The 16096-nt window shown below is 38.4% G+C and overlaps 1 protein-coding gene and 1 long non-coding RNA gene across 2 annotated transcripts; both read right to left on the reverse strand.

The window, feature by feature from the left end:
• Positions 1–4281: 4281 nt before the first annotated feature.
• On the reverse strand, positions 4282–5394 carry LOC127758167 (uncharacterized). Its single transcript, XR_008013639.1, has 3 exons — positions 5201–5394; positions 5043–5111; positions 4282–4584 (listed from the first exon to the last, which is right to left on the reverse strand). It is a non-coding gene; the product is annotated as an uncharacterized LOC127758167 (long non-coding RNA).
• Positions 5395–7594: 2200 nt separating this feature from the next.
• On the reverse strand, positions 7595–10878 carry LOC127756393 (uncharacterized). Its single transcript, XM_052281734.1, has 2 exons — positions 8905–10878; positions 7595–7936 (listed from the first exon to the last, which is right to left on the reverse strand). Exons 1-2 carry the CDS (start codon positions 10876–10878, stop codon positions 7595–7597), a joined length of 2316 nt encoding a protein of 771 aa, XP_052137694.1.
• Positions 10879–16096: the final 5218 nt, after the last annotated feature.

Below are 16096 nucleotides of genomic sequence, written 5' to 3' on the forward strand. Positions count from 1 at the left end.
TGCAAAGCTAAATTCCATTAACCGTTCAATGGATTATTAGATCATATATGGTTGGATCGAGGGTTTCGAAGGCCTGATGGTTACGTTCGCTAGCAGAGGCACCCAGTGCCGGCGATGATGGCTGGTGGGTAGCACAAGAATTCAGATGGCATCTCAGCTGCTCAAAGACCACAATTCATTTGCAATTCCACTATTACAGGCCTCGTCCTTGGTATGTAATAGTGGGCAGGTAGAGGGTGCTGTCGGTGGGGTGAAGTGGTGGCCTTGCTGGTGGCAGGACTGGAAGTCAGGCTGGTCCTGTGTGGCGGAGGCCACGTGCTTCCGATGTTGGGCTGGTGACAGACCACGGCGACTGGGTGCAGAGTGTCCTAGGCGAAAGCCTAGCAGTGGGTACTCCTTCAGGCGTGGTTCCTATTGGGCAATGTATAGGTACCCTCCTCCCTCGGCGACGATCTCTAGGTGAAAACCATGTCCAGTTCCTTTGGACGGGCGACGACGGCATTTTTTTTGTGTCGCAACCTTCGTGAAAGGCGTCATTTTTTTTTGAGTTTCCGCTCTGTGGTGTTGTTGTTGTAAGACCGGTGGCCACCGAACTTGCATAGCAGCGTCCGGTTCAATGTTCGGTTTCCCTCTCTGTAGCTCGTGTTTGTGAGGTTGGCGTGTGGTTTCGGGGGATGCGCTTTAGCGGAAATGCTAATGGGCGGGTGATCGCTCCCCGTCCACCCATCGATCACCCGCCCGCCCCCTCCCCTATACTACTCGATACACTCCTCCCCTCCTCTCCCTCCTTCCTCCTCCCCTTCTTCTCTTCCTACTATAGTAAACCACAAAAAAATTTAAAAAAAACAAAAGTTAGAAAAATTTATGTATAGAAATACTATATATAAAAAATTTGAATTCAAATTCAAATTTGAATCGGGTATGTAAACTTTTGACTTATAAACTTTAGGTCTATAAACTTTAGGTGTATAAACTTTAGATGTATAGAAATACTATATATAGAAAATATTTGAATCCAAATTCAAATTTGAATCGGATATAATTCAAATTCAAATTTGAATCAGGTATGTAAACTTTTGACTTATAAACTTTGGATATATAAACTTTAGGTGTATAAACTTTAGATGTATAGAAATACTATATGTAGAAAATATTTGAATTCAAATTCAAATTTGAATCAGATATAATTCAAATTCAAATTTGAAACGGGTATATAAACTTTTGACTTATAAACTTTAGGTCTATAAACTTTAGGTGTATAAATTTTAGATGTATAGAAATACTATATATAAAAAATATTTGAATTCAAATTCAAATTTGAATCGGATATATAAATTTTTGGTCTCTAAACTTTAGATGTGTAAACTTGAGGTGTATAAATTTACTAAAATAGGAAAGTAATGCGGTACCAAAAAAGGAAACCAGGTGGAGGGAGGGAGGGGGGGAGGGGATCGATCGCTACCCCCATCTCCAGACGATCGATCGCCATTAGGATCCCCCGCGCTTTAGTGCATATCCTTTCTCGACATACAGGCCCGGCTCTGGGGGTCGAGCTGGGCCACCGCATAGGGCCCCACGAAGTGAAAGGGCCCAACCCCATATATGTTGTACATAATAGCCCATAGAAATTAGAAAGCCCACTAGCTCAAGAGAGGAAGAGGCACACGTACAGGAAAAAAAAAAGAATGCATCGATTTGGCTTTCCTTCCGTCCGATCGCTTCGCCTTCGCTCATAGCAATCGCCTCTTCGCCTGTTCGCCGCCCTTCCAGCCGCGTCTATTGTTCCGACGGACGACGGTGCCCTAACCTACCCAGCCACGCTACGTCGACGGCGTCGTGCTCGGCTGCAGCCGGCGGCAAATCTCTTATCTATCCGTTCAGTTCTAGGAGACCAGGAGGTACCCAATTGCTCTCCCCTTTGATGTATGCTAAGTTTATATGTTTCAATTTTGGGATGTAAATTGTTACTCCCCAATTGCTGCTCTTCTGATTTCTGAAATTTTGATTTAGGATTTAGGGATCCTTGCGGTGCAGCTGTGCAACTAGGGCAGTGAATAGTCATTTTCTCTTTCTCAGTTTGGTAATTTACTAGCACTCATTTTTATTATAATGCTGAATTGGATCTAGTATGACATGATTTTCATAAATTACTTACTTATTTCTAAATTTACAGTGAAATCATGTTGCCCAAAAAGCATGCATCTGGAAGTGAGAAAAGAAAAAAGAAGAGAAGGATAGAGGACTTGATACAATCACAAAAAGGAGCTATTAATAAATTTTTTTAAGAGTAATACAAGCACTTCAAGAAATCCTGATGAGTGGGCAATTGTTGCTGTGGAGGAACAAACTATGCATCCAGAAGATCAAGGCCCTATAGAGGATAATGTCGGCATCAACACGGATGATAATAATGTGAGTGATCATGAGCCCATATTTAATTCTCCTACGACGGAGTCTACTCGTGTTGATGATGAACCAATTTTTACATTTGATATGTATGATCCAGTAAATTGGGATAATCTTGATAACAAAGCAAGGGACATATTAGTGGAGAAAGGGCCTATTAGAGAAGGAAATATTGTGTTTCCTTTGGATGTCAACACAAGACATTTTTCGTACACTCATTATTCTAGAAAAAATGAGCAATGGAGAGGTACGTGATAGGAAATGGTTGGTCTATTCAAAAAGTGTTGACAAAGTGTTTTGCTTTTGTTGTAAGCTGTTCGATTCTAGCAACCGCAAGAGTTCATTGGGGCATGATGGGTTTAGAGATTGGAGGCATGTTAGTGAGAGACTAAAAGAGCATGAAGTTAGTGTGGACCATATGACCAACATGAACTCTTGGAATGAATTGAGAGTTAGATTAAGCAAACATGAAACAATTGATAAGGAGTTGCAGCATCAAATCACGAAGGAGAAAGAATGCATAAGACAAGTTCTATTCAGACTAGTTGCCATTATCAAGTTTCTTGGTAAACGCAGTCTAGCTTTTAGAGGATCTAGTGATCAACTTTACAATGATGTGAATGGTAATTTCTTAGCTTGTTGTGAGATGGTTGCAGAATTTGACTTGGTAATGCAAGACCACCTTAGGCACATTCAAAACAAAGAGCTGCAATATCATTATCTTAGTCATAAAATTCAGAATGAGTTGATTTCTCTTATGGCTTCTAGCATTACAAGCTCCATCATAAAGATTGTTAAAGCGAGCAAATATTTCTCTGTTATCCTTGACTGTACCCCAGATGTGAGTCACCAAGAACAAATGAGTTTGTTGGTTCGATGTATTCATATGTCTGATGGGAAAATAAAAGTTGGGGAGTACTTTATTGGTTTCTTGAAGGTGGATGACACATCTGGCTCGGGTCTTTTCAATGTATTAGTTGACTCCATCAAGTATTTGGCCTTAATGTTGATGATATTAGAGGTCAAGGTTACGACGATGGCTCTAATATGAAAGGAAAACATAAGGGGGTACAAAAGCGTTTGCTTGATATAAATCCAAGAGCTTTGTATATGCCATGTGCTTGCTATGGTCTTAATCTCACTCTTTGTGATATGGCTAAATCATGCAGAAAAGCTATTTCATTTTTTGGAATTTGTGCAGAGGATATATGTATTATTTTCAAGTTCTACCAAAAGATGGAATGTTTTGCTTGACCATGTTAAAGATTTGACTGTGAAATCATTGAGCAATACTCGTTGGGAGAGTCGCATCAAAAGTGTCAGGGCTATTAGATATCAAGCTCCTCAACTAAGGTTAGCTTTGTTGTGGCTAAGTGAGGGTACACTACAAGAGAATGGAATTTTGGTGACTGCCCCTCACTGTCACGAAATGGCACAAGACTGTCACTAAGATTTTTCGTGAGAACGTACCGTCACGAAACACCCGTCACACTTGGTTGGTCACGAAATCTAATGTTCCGTGACAGGAAGCTGTCACAAGTCACCTTGTGACTGTCTAGCAATCACCAAAAGACAATTCCATCATTTTCCCTGTTTTGGTCATTTTTCCCGACAGTCGTTCCTTAGCTGTAAGGAAAAGTTTTTCGTGAAGGCAATAGCAGTCACAAAACATTATTCTTTGACTGATTTTGGCTATTAGAAAATACCTTTGGTGACTGGGTTGCCATCACAAAATAGATCCACAAATGGGTGTATAATTAATACGTCAATACTTAATCTACAACGGTAATAGATGTAAGAAAGTAGCATGCCACAAGATCATGCATGTCCACAATCAATTTTCAAGTAAAAAAACATATCATCATTTAACACCCATTCATGCGCACCCACATCCATAAGTGTGTACAGGTCTCAACAAAATATTGTATAAGACAAACAACAATATTGAAGTGAATAGTAATTCCATAGAAATCACGGCCCAGTGGCCTTTCACTAGAAGCAAAAACACAATCCTATTGACATGTATGACTCTTCCTATGTTCTGTATTCTTCATCCTCTGTTTCACACTCTTCTTCCTCTTCTTCCTATGTTCTGTATTCATCCTCTGTTTCACACTCTTCTTCCTCTATTTCATACTCTTCAGACCCCTCAGAACAGTCCACATCTAATTCAGAATTCTTTAAATGAAATAAGCAGATGAGAGAAAACAAACAATTAGTCATCGGTACATATGGTAAAGCATAAGTAATATTGCTTATAGGCCACAGTCATATTGAAGCATGCTAAAAGATTAAGAACTGGTTTTGTTAAGGGAACATTGTGCCGGCAAAAGAACTTAATTCTAGAGTCTTGTGGATACAAAATAGGGCATGCTAGACAACAAATTGAAGAAAAATGGAGATATTGCAGTATATATGTGTGCTAGGTAAACCATTTAGAAAACATGCCATGCTATGTATGAAAATACTGGAAATAAATAAATGAAATGTATCTTGCAGACTTTATAATAGCATTCAATCATCCATCCATGCATTGTGAGCAACCATTGTTCACTAACAGTAAAGACATCAGTTTCACACTCTACTACAATAAATCATTAAAACAACAAATTATACATTTGTCAAAGCAAATGTACCTCTCTTTGTGACTCCCACCTTGAAAGTACCTCCTCAGGTATGTCCATTCCAAGCTTCTCATATACTGCCTATAGGCATGCAAGTTAAATTTGCTAATTGGATTTTTCTGTGAGCGGAAAAAAATAAATGAATCTGAGATTGATTTAGTAGTTATTACCTTTAGCATTCCACGTTGTTCTTGTATCATTCCACGCTGTTCACATATCATTCCACGCTGTTCAGTCACTTCATGGTGAAGTTGTGCATTCTCACACACTACAGCATTGTAAGAATTCGTAGATCCAGATATTCCAGATTTCTTATGTTTAACAGCAGCAAGAACTTCAATTTTCTTGAAAACTCCGTTGCCCATTGCAAACCGTCCATGTTTCAGTCCACCAAAAGCTTTATATATCACATTCCCATCTAACTCACTGCTCACAGGTTGCTGCTTCTCACCATGTTCTTCGTGATAAACTTGACAGTAAGTATTCTATAAAAATGAGAAAGTAAGTGTGGTTTGTTGGTAGGATCACAAAACTACAAACACTAAGCTTAAAATAAGGAAATAATTCAACTAATGGCTTACTACATAAAGACTCTTGACTTAACTTATTAACTTGACTCTCACTTAAATGCAGCAAGGATCTATAAAATGTGATGCTGAGAACTATTCAGGAACCAACTCACAATTCTTTGTTTGAATTTCTCGCTGCGGATTTGGCCAGACCCTTTGAGTGAGGCTTTAAAGCCAGCCATTTGAACTCTGTAGGTATCCAAGCCACTTGCATTTTCTGGTCCAAGTTGATACACCTATAAGCAATGAACAACATGTGATGAAAAAAAAATCAAAAGTGTTGATACTATATATGAACTATTGTCATTTATTTACCAGGTTTTGTTGTATAGTGCAGAATGGAAGAGATCCTCCCCGTTGTTGAGCATAGTCTTCATTAGCAAAACGTGCATCTTGACCTTTTTTGCGCTTCTCCTTGTACTTATCTAATGTCCACCAGTGACAAAAGCACTTCCAAGCGTTCACATTAATCCAATCTAATTTGCATGTCATGTACTGCTCAAAATTGAGTTCAATGGCGCTGGCATTTTTTCCTTTGATCCCTTTACCATAGTACTTCTTCACAGCATCTACACGTGCCTGGCAAATTATCTTTGGAAGTCTAGCTTGACAATAGTTGTCAATATTCTTGTCCAGCTCCTCCATGTCTTCTTCTTGGGCAGTGAAGAATGACTAGAAAAAAAAAGGGGGGAAATAAGTGTTTACTATATTCTGTGGTATCCCTACATAGCTATGTGAGTATTGCAGAAAGCTATGCAACCCTAATACTTGGAATGGTACCATAGTAGATTGAACTTCTAACACTTTTTTTAGCAATACAGTAAAAATTTTTGAGGAAAACACATACCCAGAATTCATCTTTTACTCTATCACCAGCTGTCATGCCATTATGATCCTTCTCCCCAAAGTAGTGACCCCATGACATGGCCAATCTCTTTCTTTTACGTTGTCCAGGACCTGCATATTCTTTAACCAACCCAGGATACTCTCGTCTTAAAGATGTACCAAGCACAGAACCTGTTTGTCGTTCCATCTTTGGCTTGAAATGTGTGTAAGCGAAACCCCTATATACAAGACATCACATTAGTATATATAGTGCAATACAAATTTTATACATAACAGATAAATAAAGTGATGTAAGGAGCTACATACGCATCTCCCCTGGGAGATATCTCAATCCTCTTATAATTCCTAGGTCTTGTAAGTTGTGTTGTCCCTCTTGTATTCCTTTCCTCCTGATAAGTTCCACCTCCAGCAGCGGTAGAAATGGTAGACCCACTAACATCCCTCGAAGATGATGGTTCCCGGCGTGGATGCATAATACGACTCATCTCTGCAAACATTTTATAAATAACATTAATCACATAATTTATTCTTGCTGATTATGAATACATGAAGTAAAAAGAACAATAATATGAAAGTTCATTTTCTAGGACTGAAACAATTCTTTTCATACAGAAAGTAAACATGCTGAGAATGATTTTTTTCATCATGATATAGAAAGTAAAATAAGAACAACCAAAACAGTGGCATGTCAAAATTCATTCGGATCATAAATCTCATGATTTGTCTGATCATCATTTTCGTTTTCCTCCTCGCTGTTGTCCTCTTCTATATTTTGAGATTGATGATGTGGTGCTGTTGTTGCCCTTTTTTGTTGCTTCCTTAGTAGTTCAAGCTCTTTAGGGTCAGTGATTTCATCTGAACAGTCAACAACTGCAGTGCTAGCTTCTAGGTCAGCTCCAAGATCAACTATAAATTCACTGTCTAGAACACTCTCTTGAAAGAATGGCATCTCATTTGTTGTCCCATCTTGATCATTGGAATCAGGAATCACTTCAAGAGCAGGCAATCTATCCCGAGGAGTAACATGATAAACAATGCACCAGTCATGCAGATCTGTTCTTGATGAGCATGCATATGGAACGTAATAAACTTGCTTGACTTGATTTGCCATCACAAAGGGGTCAAAATTTGACAGTCTTGAGGTTTGCTTCACCTCCACCAAACAGTATGTTCATTGCGCCTCACACCAGACGGTGTTGGGTCAAACCAGCGACAATCAAACAACACTAGCTCAAGCTGCAAACTACCTTCCCAAGACACTTTTATAATATCCGCAATGACACCATAATACTCTAAAGTATTATTATTCTCATCTACACTACTCACACAAACACCAGTATTGATAGTGGTCAGTGCTGCTCTTTTTCCCTCATACTTTTCTAATCTGAATCTATAGCCATTGATATCATAGCATCCATAAGAAGTAACCCTCCTACGAAATCCATAGGACATTTGGCACAATGCAAAATCAACATTACTTGGCCCCATGCACTGCAATAAGGGATTTTTGTTATCAGTCTAATGTGTTTTTAAACTAAACAAATCTAGATTACTAGATTTAGTTATCACTCTAAAGTATAAGAATTTGAAGAAAATTACTAGATTTTTGAACCAGTCAAAAAAATTAGGCCCTTCATTGGAGCCACGCACTCCTTTCCAACCATTTAGTCTCAAATCATCAATTTGCTTCTGAGTAGGTCTCCCTCGGCCTTTCCACTCTTGTTGTTCAAAATTCCTACATTGTAATTGCAGCATTAATATATGAAACCAAGCAACTAGCAAAGTACACTCCAATGATTCAACTAGCTGGACTAAATATACTTACTTAAATATATCATCCATTTCGTGCATGTTTGTCATGATGTACAAATAGGCTGCTTTGTACTCTTTATCAGTTAGGTCACGAGGCCCTTGGGGACAAAAAGGTCGTCCAGGATATTTAAAAATGCTCAAATCACACAAGCTTTCAAAGGTTGCAGTACCATCATCATATCGAGGGTTGTGATTTCGACTTGATCTTGCAGTTGACTTAAAATAGAGTGATAGAAAATTTGTGGTCTCCTCAACTAAATAGGCTTCCACTATCGAACCCTCAACACGTGACTTGTTTCCAACCTTCTTTTTGATTTTTTGAATAAACCTAGCAAATTAGACAATCATAATAAATGAATCAAGACTAAACTAGTCCAGAACTGAATGGTATGACAATAATTGATTGTTTGTAGCTCCTTACCTTTCATGTGGAAACATCCAACGGAATTGCACAGGACCACCAGTAGAGCCTCATAAGGTAGATGCATCATCAAATGTTGCATGGAGTTAAAAAAACCAGGAGGAAATATCTTCTCCAATTTGCAGATCAGAATAGGTATGTTCTGTTCCATCCTATATACATTTTCCTTATTAAGCTCTCTGGCACATAATTGTCTATAAAAGAAGCTTAACTCCGCCAAAGTCACCCATATACTCTCAGGAAGGAAGCCACGGAATGCTGCAGGTAGCAAACGCTCCATAAATATGTGATAATCATGGCTTTTCATGCCAAAAATCTTTTTTTGTGCCAAATTCACCCCACGGCTAATATTGGCTGCATATCCATCAGGGAATTTTAGTTCTTTAAACCACTTGAGAATGGTGACCTTATCATTCTTATCAATACAATAAGATGCCTTTGGCTTATGCCACTTGCCATTAGCTTTTAGTTCCAGATGCAACCATGGTCGATGGCAAATCTCCTGTAAATCTTGTCTTGCCTTCACATTGTCCTTGGTCTTATCAGCGATGTCAAAGCAAGTATTCCAAATAGCTTCAGCAACATTTTTCTCATTGTGCATGACATCAATATTGTGGCGAAGCATCAATTTGCTGAAGTAAGGAAGTCTCCAAAAACATGATATATGTCTCCAATTGTGCTTTTTCCCATAATTATCAGAATCTGTTATGGATGCATTCATTTGAGCTTGAACTTGCTCTCCTGAAAGTTGGCTTGGTCTCCCATGATGTATTGTTGTGTCCTTTCGAAATGCATTTGATTGATTTCGAAACTCGTGATCAGTTGGAAGGAAACACTGATGGCAATCAAACCAGCAGCTTTTCCCTCCATTATTGAGCCGGAATGCCTTTGATTCACACAAACATGTTGGACATGCTAAGTTACCATTGGTGCTCCAACCCACAAAATCACCATAGGCACGAAAATCATGGACTGACCAAAGATATGCTGCCTTCATAGTGAAGTTTTCCTTCTTCGAAGCATCCCATGTTGTCACACCAACCCATATATCAAGTAACTCATCCACCAAAGGTTCCAATAAAGAACTTAAGTTCTTTCCAGGATGTTGAGGACCAGGGATAACAAGGGCAAGCATTATGTTCTCTGGTTTCATGCAAATACCTGGTGGGAGATTATATGGTACCATAAACATAGGCCAACAAGAATATGTTGCAGCATTCATGTTGAATGGTGTGAATCCATCTATAGCTAGACCAAGTCTAACATTCCTAGGATCTTGTGCAAAATTAGAAAAATCTCTATCAAATTGAGCCCATGCTTCACCATCTGATGGGTGCATCATCACATTTGGCTTATGTGGAGGGTGTTCTTTGTGCCATCGCATTAGGACTGCTATCTCCTCATTACTATACAGCCTTTGCAACCTGGGTGTGATAGGGAGATACCTTAGCACCTTACGTGGAACTTTGCTATGCTCATTCTCATATCGAGAAGTTTTGCAAAAATCACATATAACTTTCTCAGCATTGTCTTTGTAGTAAAGCATGCAATTGTTGTAGCACACATCAATTTTTTCATATGGCATCCCAAGGCCAGCAAGAGTTTTCTTTGAACGGTAGAAATTATCATCCAATTTTGACCCAGAAGGGAGGAGCTCATGGATCAATTGCATCACATCATCATAGCATGCTGCTGGCATGTTGTACTGTGACTTGATGGCAAGAAGACGAGATATGGTAGATAAACAGGAGTGTGTTGTCTGACTATGTACTTTCTCATCTGCACTAGCAACCATTCTGTAGAAAGCTTGGGCAGAGGCTGTTGGCTCTTCCTCAGAAAGCTCATAGTCACCGGCTATGTCAACCAACATGTCATCCATCCGATCCAATTCATCAAATTTCTCATTTTCTGCTGAAGTTGTAGCTTGATCTTCTTGACCAATAGAACACTCACCATGTTCTGACCAGTTCATGTAATTCTCTTTGAAACCCTCACGACACAAATGCATCTCAACCATTTGCCTTTTGTGTGAAACATAGTTTCGGCACAAGGAGCATGGGCACTTAATTTTTCCACTAACAACAACATTTGGCATGGAAAAAGCATAATCCAAAAAATCCTTAGTTTGCTGTACCCACTCATCAGTTGGTGCACGACCACGTTTCCAGCCAGTATACATCCACTCACGGTTATTTGCCATATTGTGGTTCTGTATGTTCCATCATATAAAAGTTATTTCGTGTGTTTAAACTAACTATCTAGTTTTATTGCAACGACACACTATATAATATGAGAAGAATTCAGAACCTAAACATCTATGCATTAACATCTGAAAATAGTATGCTATTTTCATAAGCACAAAAGACTAATAAGCATAGTAGAAAATAAAATGAAAACTAAATGGCATTGTTTGACATGCACACTGAATAGCTTGCACTAATTCTGTATTGACAATTCAAAAGCTGATCCACCCATTCCAATAAAAGAAAGCCACCCTATCTAGTTAAGCCACGCACTACACAGATCTCTGAATGCTTGCATCCATTTAATAAAAAGATAGTATCAAATTACTAGTTCACACCGCATGGAAATCATTTTAAAAAGCAAGAAACAAGGCTTACAAATTGATACAACAAAACTTTCTGCATTGGCATTTCATCAAACACCTGAAGAACATCAATCACCACAAGATGTACAGAAATAATAGAGAGAAGAACAAGTACCAGAAGATTGGGGAACACCTAGCACCAATCACCGGAGAGGTGAGCAGCAGCGACGCGCATCGATCCCACGGCGAGGAGAGGAACGGCGGCTGCAGGGACGCCACCGTACAAGAGCAACAGTGCGGCAACTTGCTGAGAGAAGAGAACACACGGGAGGCGCAGGTGAGGAGAACACGCAGCGGCTCAACCGGCGGCGCCACCGGCGACAAGCATCGCTGAAGGGGAGATCAAATCCTCTCTAGGGTTCTAAGGACAGAGAGCAGAAGAGGGGAACGGAGAGCAGAATGAGGAGGAGGAGAGAGAAACAGAGCTGGACTCTTCTAAATAAACTAATCATCTATTTCTCTTCTTTTTTTCAGCGTGTCATGCCAATTAAATCAATTATGGAATCAACGGTGACAGCTTTGAACGATAACAGTCACCAATATTATAAACAATACTTTTATACTTAACTGAAAAAATTTCATGTAAACTTTTGTGACTGCATAATCCATCCTGTCACCAAACAACTAAAATTTGTGATAGTGTGATACGGCTGTCACGAGAGATTTTTTTTTTGTGACTGTTCATGCATGACCATCACAAGAGGTGTGGGGCAGTCACCAAAATTCAGTTTTCTAGTAGTGGTAGAGATACTGAACCAAAGGACAGGAGTGACGCAAAAAATTTATATGACGTGCTTGGCAGCTTTGAGTTCATACTTGGAATGGTTATTTGGCATGACATTCTATATTCTGTAAATATTGTCAGTAAGAAGTTGCAATCACCATCCATGTGCATTGATTCTACCTTACAGCATATAGAAGGTATGGTGAGTTACTTTCAGAGCTATAGAAATAATGGGTTTGCTGATAGTCTGGTTGCAGCCACAGAAATTGCACTTGAAATGGGAGTAGAGCCATCCTTCCCAGTAGAGCGTCAGTCTCAAAGGAAGAAACAATTTGATGAAACTGAGTACAATGAAGCTATTTTGCAAGCTGAGAAGGATTTTGAAGTCAATTATTTTTTAGTTATGGTTGATATGGCAATTAGTTCATTGAAAAGCAGATTTCAAGAACTCCAGTCATTCAATGGAATATTCGGATTTCTAATGAATTCAACATCCTTGAAGTCATTGGATGCAGCTGATCTAAAAGACCAATGCACTAAATTTGCACAAACTTTCTCTTTGGATGGTTCCTCGGATGTTGATATAAATGACCTAATTTCTGAATTAGGTTTTATACAGTTTACTTTGCCAGATAGGCCAATGTCTGCTATGGAGATTTTTGAATTTGTCACAGAAGCGGATTGTTATCCTAATATTTCCATCGCTTATCGGATCCTATTCACTATGCCTGTTACTGTGGCCTCAGCTGAAATAACCTTTTCAAAGTTGAAATTATTGAAGAATTATTTGAGGTCTGTAATGTCTCAAGAAAGATTAAATGGTTTGGCAACTTTATGCATAGAGAAGAAACTATTAGATGAAATTGATATTGATGCCATCGTCGATGACTTCGCATCACCACATGTTAGAAGAAATTTTTAAGGTAAGATATATAACTTGTTTGATAATAATTTTTTTTATCCATTACATTTATTAGAAACATCGTTATATTATTATAGTTGTATTAAAGGGCCCATTTTTCTAGCTTCACTCTAGGCCACTAAATTGACAGGACCGGGCCTATCGACAGACAGCTATCGATGAAAATCTTTCTTGAAACTCTTTTTTTTCCTTTATCTTAATAACATTCGGATGACCTCCTTCGGTCATCCTGGCAAAAAAAAAAGTAATTGGATTAGTTCGATCAAGGCTGGTCAGATCAGATTACTTGTCTGCATTTTAATCCAGTTATCAATTTCCAACATGCAATTTCACAGACAAAAAGGCTAGTGGACACGTGTCCATTGTGTTTATGCATTCGTTTACTTTCAAGAAGACCGTCTGTCCCAATCATGCTAAACACATTCAGTTCCTTCTTTCCATGTTTGTATGCATGAGTGCCCCTGACTTGTATGTTTGTTAGATTACTTTTCAGGTTTATTTTTTTCACCCCTGAATATAGTGGAGAGGATCATTTACTGGTACTATTTACATGTGCAGTTCAAGAACTAATTCAAGTGAGATATTGGAGGAGTTAAAACTGAAAAATTTAAACAAGTGTTACCCGTAATTTCGTTTGCAAGGTAGATGGTGTTTGTTGAAGTTAATCCACACTATTGAACTGCTTCCAAACAGATTTAATTTCTTGGATGCTTCTCTTCTTCTTCTGTCTTCGGTGGATTTCTCTGTTGTGTGGATGGCATGTAAACAATTCCATAGTTCATATGCCAGAGAGTTCTTAAGTATCCATGTAAAGATCAGCATTTTGAATGAAGTCCAGAGCACTTTCTCCACATTGGCATTGCCGTATTCATAAACCGATAACACCTACAGTTTATGCAGGGCGACAGATAAACGCATTGTAGCATAGTATCAAAAGCCTATGTGCTTTTTATTCCTTTGGTGAAGAACCAGACAATTGGGTTAGATGATGTATAGTGATCATGGGCGCATGGCCCTGTGTCTGACCGGTCACCAGCCGGCCTGTTCCATCTCCATTTTGGCTTCATCTTAGTCTCATCAGAATAATCCCGCAGAAACACTGTTAGGTTAGGATGGGATTCATCTTGAATTTTGTCATCCCCCTGGGACTTCAAATGTCTTGTATGAGTGATTTAAACTATCAGCTTTAGTTTCCTTTATTCAAAAGATCGTTTCGTTGTCGAAATTTCCAGATATCCACACAGTAAGAGAGAACAAATCATAGTACTGAGTGACAATAATTTCTGATGATGTTGCTGTGATATTTGGAGTATGAATGTGTCAATCAGAAAAGAAAAGGGCCTCTAGATAAGTATCCTAGGAAGATATTGCTTTTACTCGCTTTCGAAAAAAGAACCGCTTTGAGCTTTCTTTCATGTCAAGAAATGATCCCAGTCAGGTTTCTGGTTTGCCATCAATTTACAGCCCCTGACAGAAAGCTTGCAGTAAATTAGGCTTTAGTTTGAGGCTTTGAAAACTTGAAATCGGAAAAAGAATTCATAGCATTGCTTGCACAAAGTATCACATCATCACTAACTGACCATGTTATGAAGACATTTGCTTCTGTACGTTTTGGCCCGATTTGTCGACAAACCGGATACTAGACAGAGCAGTGCCGTACCAATGAGACTGAATGAGTACCAATATTGTGTCGAAAGCAAATGAGATTGTTTCTGAAGTGTCAATCTGATTTGTTTCAGAATCGCCTGTCTGTTCATGATTGTTGTCAATTTGTCAGTGATCTCTGATTCTCTGAATTCTGAAGGAAAAGGAAATTCCATTAAAGCACGGCATTGCCATAGGCTTAGCATGCAATTACCCTATATGGAAATGAAAACAGCATTGGTAGACTGTATCACTATAATGGCAATTAATCATGTAGATCTGACCAAAACGGTTCAGTAATCCGACAAACAGAAGAGAAGAACAATGAAGCCGGTCATGGATGTCAGACAGTTCAGCAAGTTCGGCATCAAACTAGTCACAGATGTCAGAAGAGCATCATGCAAGAAAAAAAATGCAGCATGAATAATATATGTCATTATGCTACCTGATACGACAGATACCTAAGTTTTTCTTCCAAGAACTGTCAAATGGATGGCATATGCTATTCTCATCAAGAAAACATTATTTACTCTGACAATCATACGACTATTAGAGGAATAATCTAATGCCCATACCTTCAGAAATTATATTAATATGATCATTAGACAAGAATATTCCTCTAATATCTGGAAAGTTATGGGCATTGGATTGGTTGAAGAGAAAATACTAAGGATGGCACATAACCTTTGTGCTGTATGTTTTTTTTTCCAAACAAAAGAAAATTTTGGGCTGTTTGTGTCTGAGTGGGAGGGGTTATCAGTGAATTATCTTTCGGTGCTACATTACATCTCTGAGACAAATCTAAAAACCTTGTACACATAAGACAAATACACATAAAAGATTGCATCAACATCACCATATGTCGATCTTTTGCTCTATCTCCATCATCATGGGGAAATTTCTTCCATGTTTGACAGTACTACATGAAGTTGAATCTACAGGATGATGAAATACTTTTTACTTGGCAGCAACTAGATCTAATGATGAATAGCAATTCTTATAAATATTGATGCGTGAAATAGTCAATGCCCAGCTCATAGCTTCATTGGTTGGCTACTACGATTTCAAGTTCTCAACAGATAAAAAAAAATATGAAAGGACATTGAACATCATCTATAATCTTTACGTTAAAAAAATCATCTACAATCTTTAATATATTATCTTGTTCATAGGCTATGCTGGGAGGCTTAGGTGATCCTATGAGGGGCTGAGGGCAGTTTAGTTTACAATCATATCTTAGACTGATTGTACCTACTTCGCTGTCGATCCAATGAACAAAGATGTATATATTGCTCTAGCATGAATCTGCTTAAGAAATCATGCTTCCATATATACTCCCTCTGTATTTTAATGCATGATGCCGTTGACTTTTTTTACCAATGTTTGACCATTTGTCTTATTCAAAATTTTTTGCAAATATAAAAATATTTATATCATGCTTAAAGAACATTTGATGATAAATCAAGGCACAATAAAATAAATGATAATTACATAAATCTTTTCAATAATATGATTGGACA

This window comes from Oryza glaberrima, chromosome 12, assembly GCF_000147395.1.
Source record: "Oryza glaberrima chromosome 12, OglaRS2, whole genome shotgun sequence".
NCBI classification, from domain to species: Eukaryota; Viridiplantae; Streptophyta; class Magnoliopsida; order Poales; family Poaceae; genus Oryza; species Oryza glaberrima.

Coding starts and splice junctions, on each gene's coding strand:
- LOC127756393 (XM_052281734.1), bottom strand. CDS start 10,878: ATGGCAAATAACCGTGAGTGGATGTATACTGGCTGGAAACGTGGTCGT. Junction 7,937..8,904: donor TCCTTCCTGAGAGTATATGG/GTGACTTTGGCG, acceptor CCCTTATTGCAG/TGCATGGGGCCAAGTAATGT.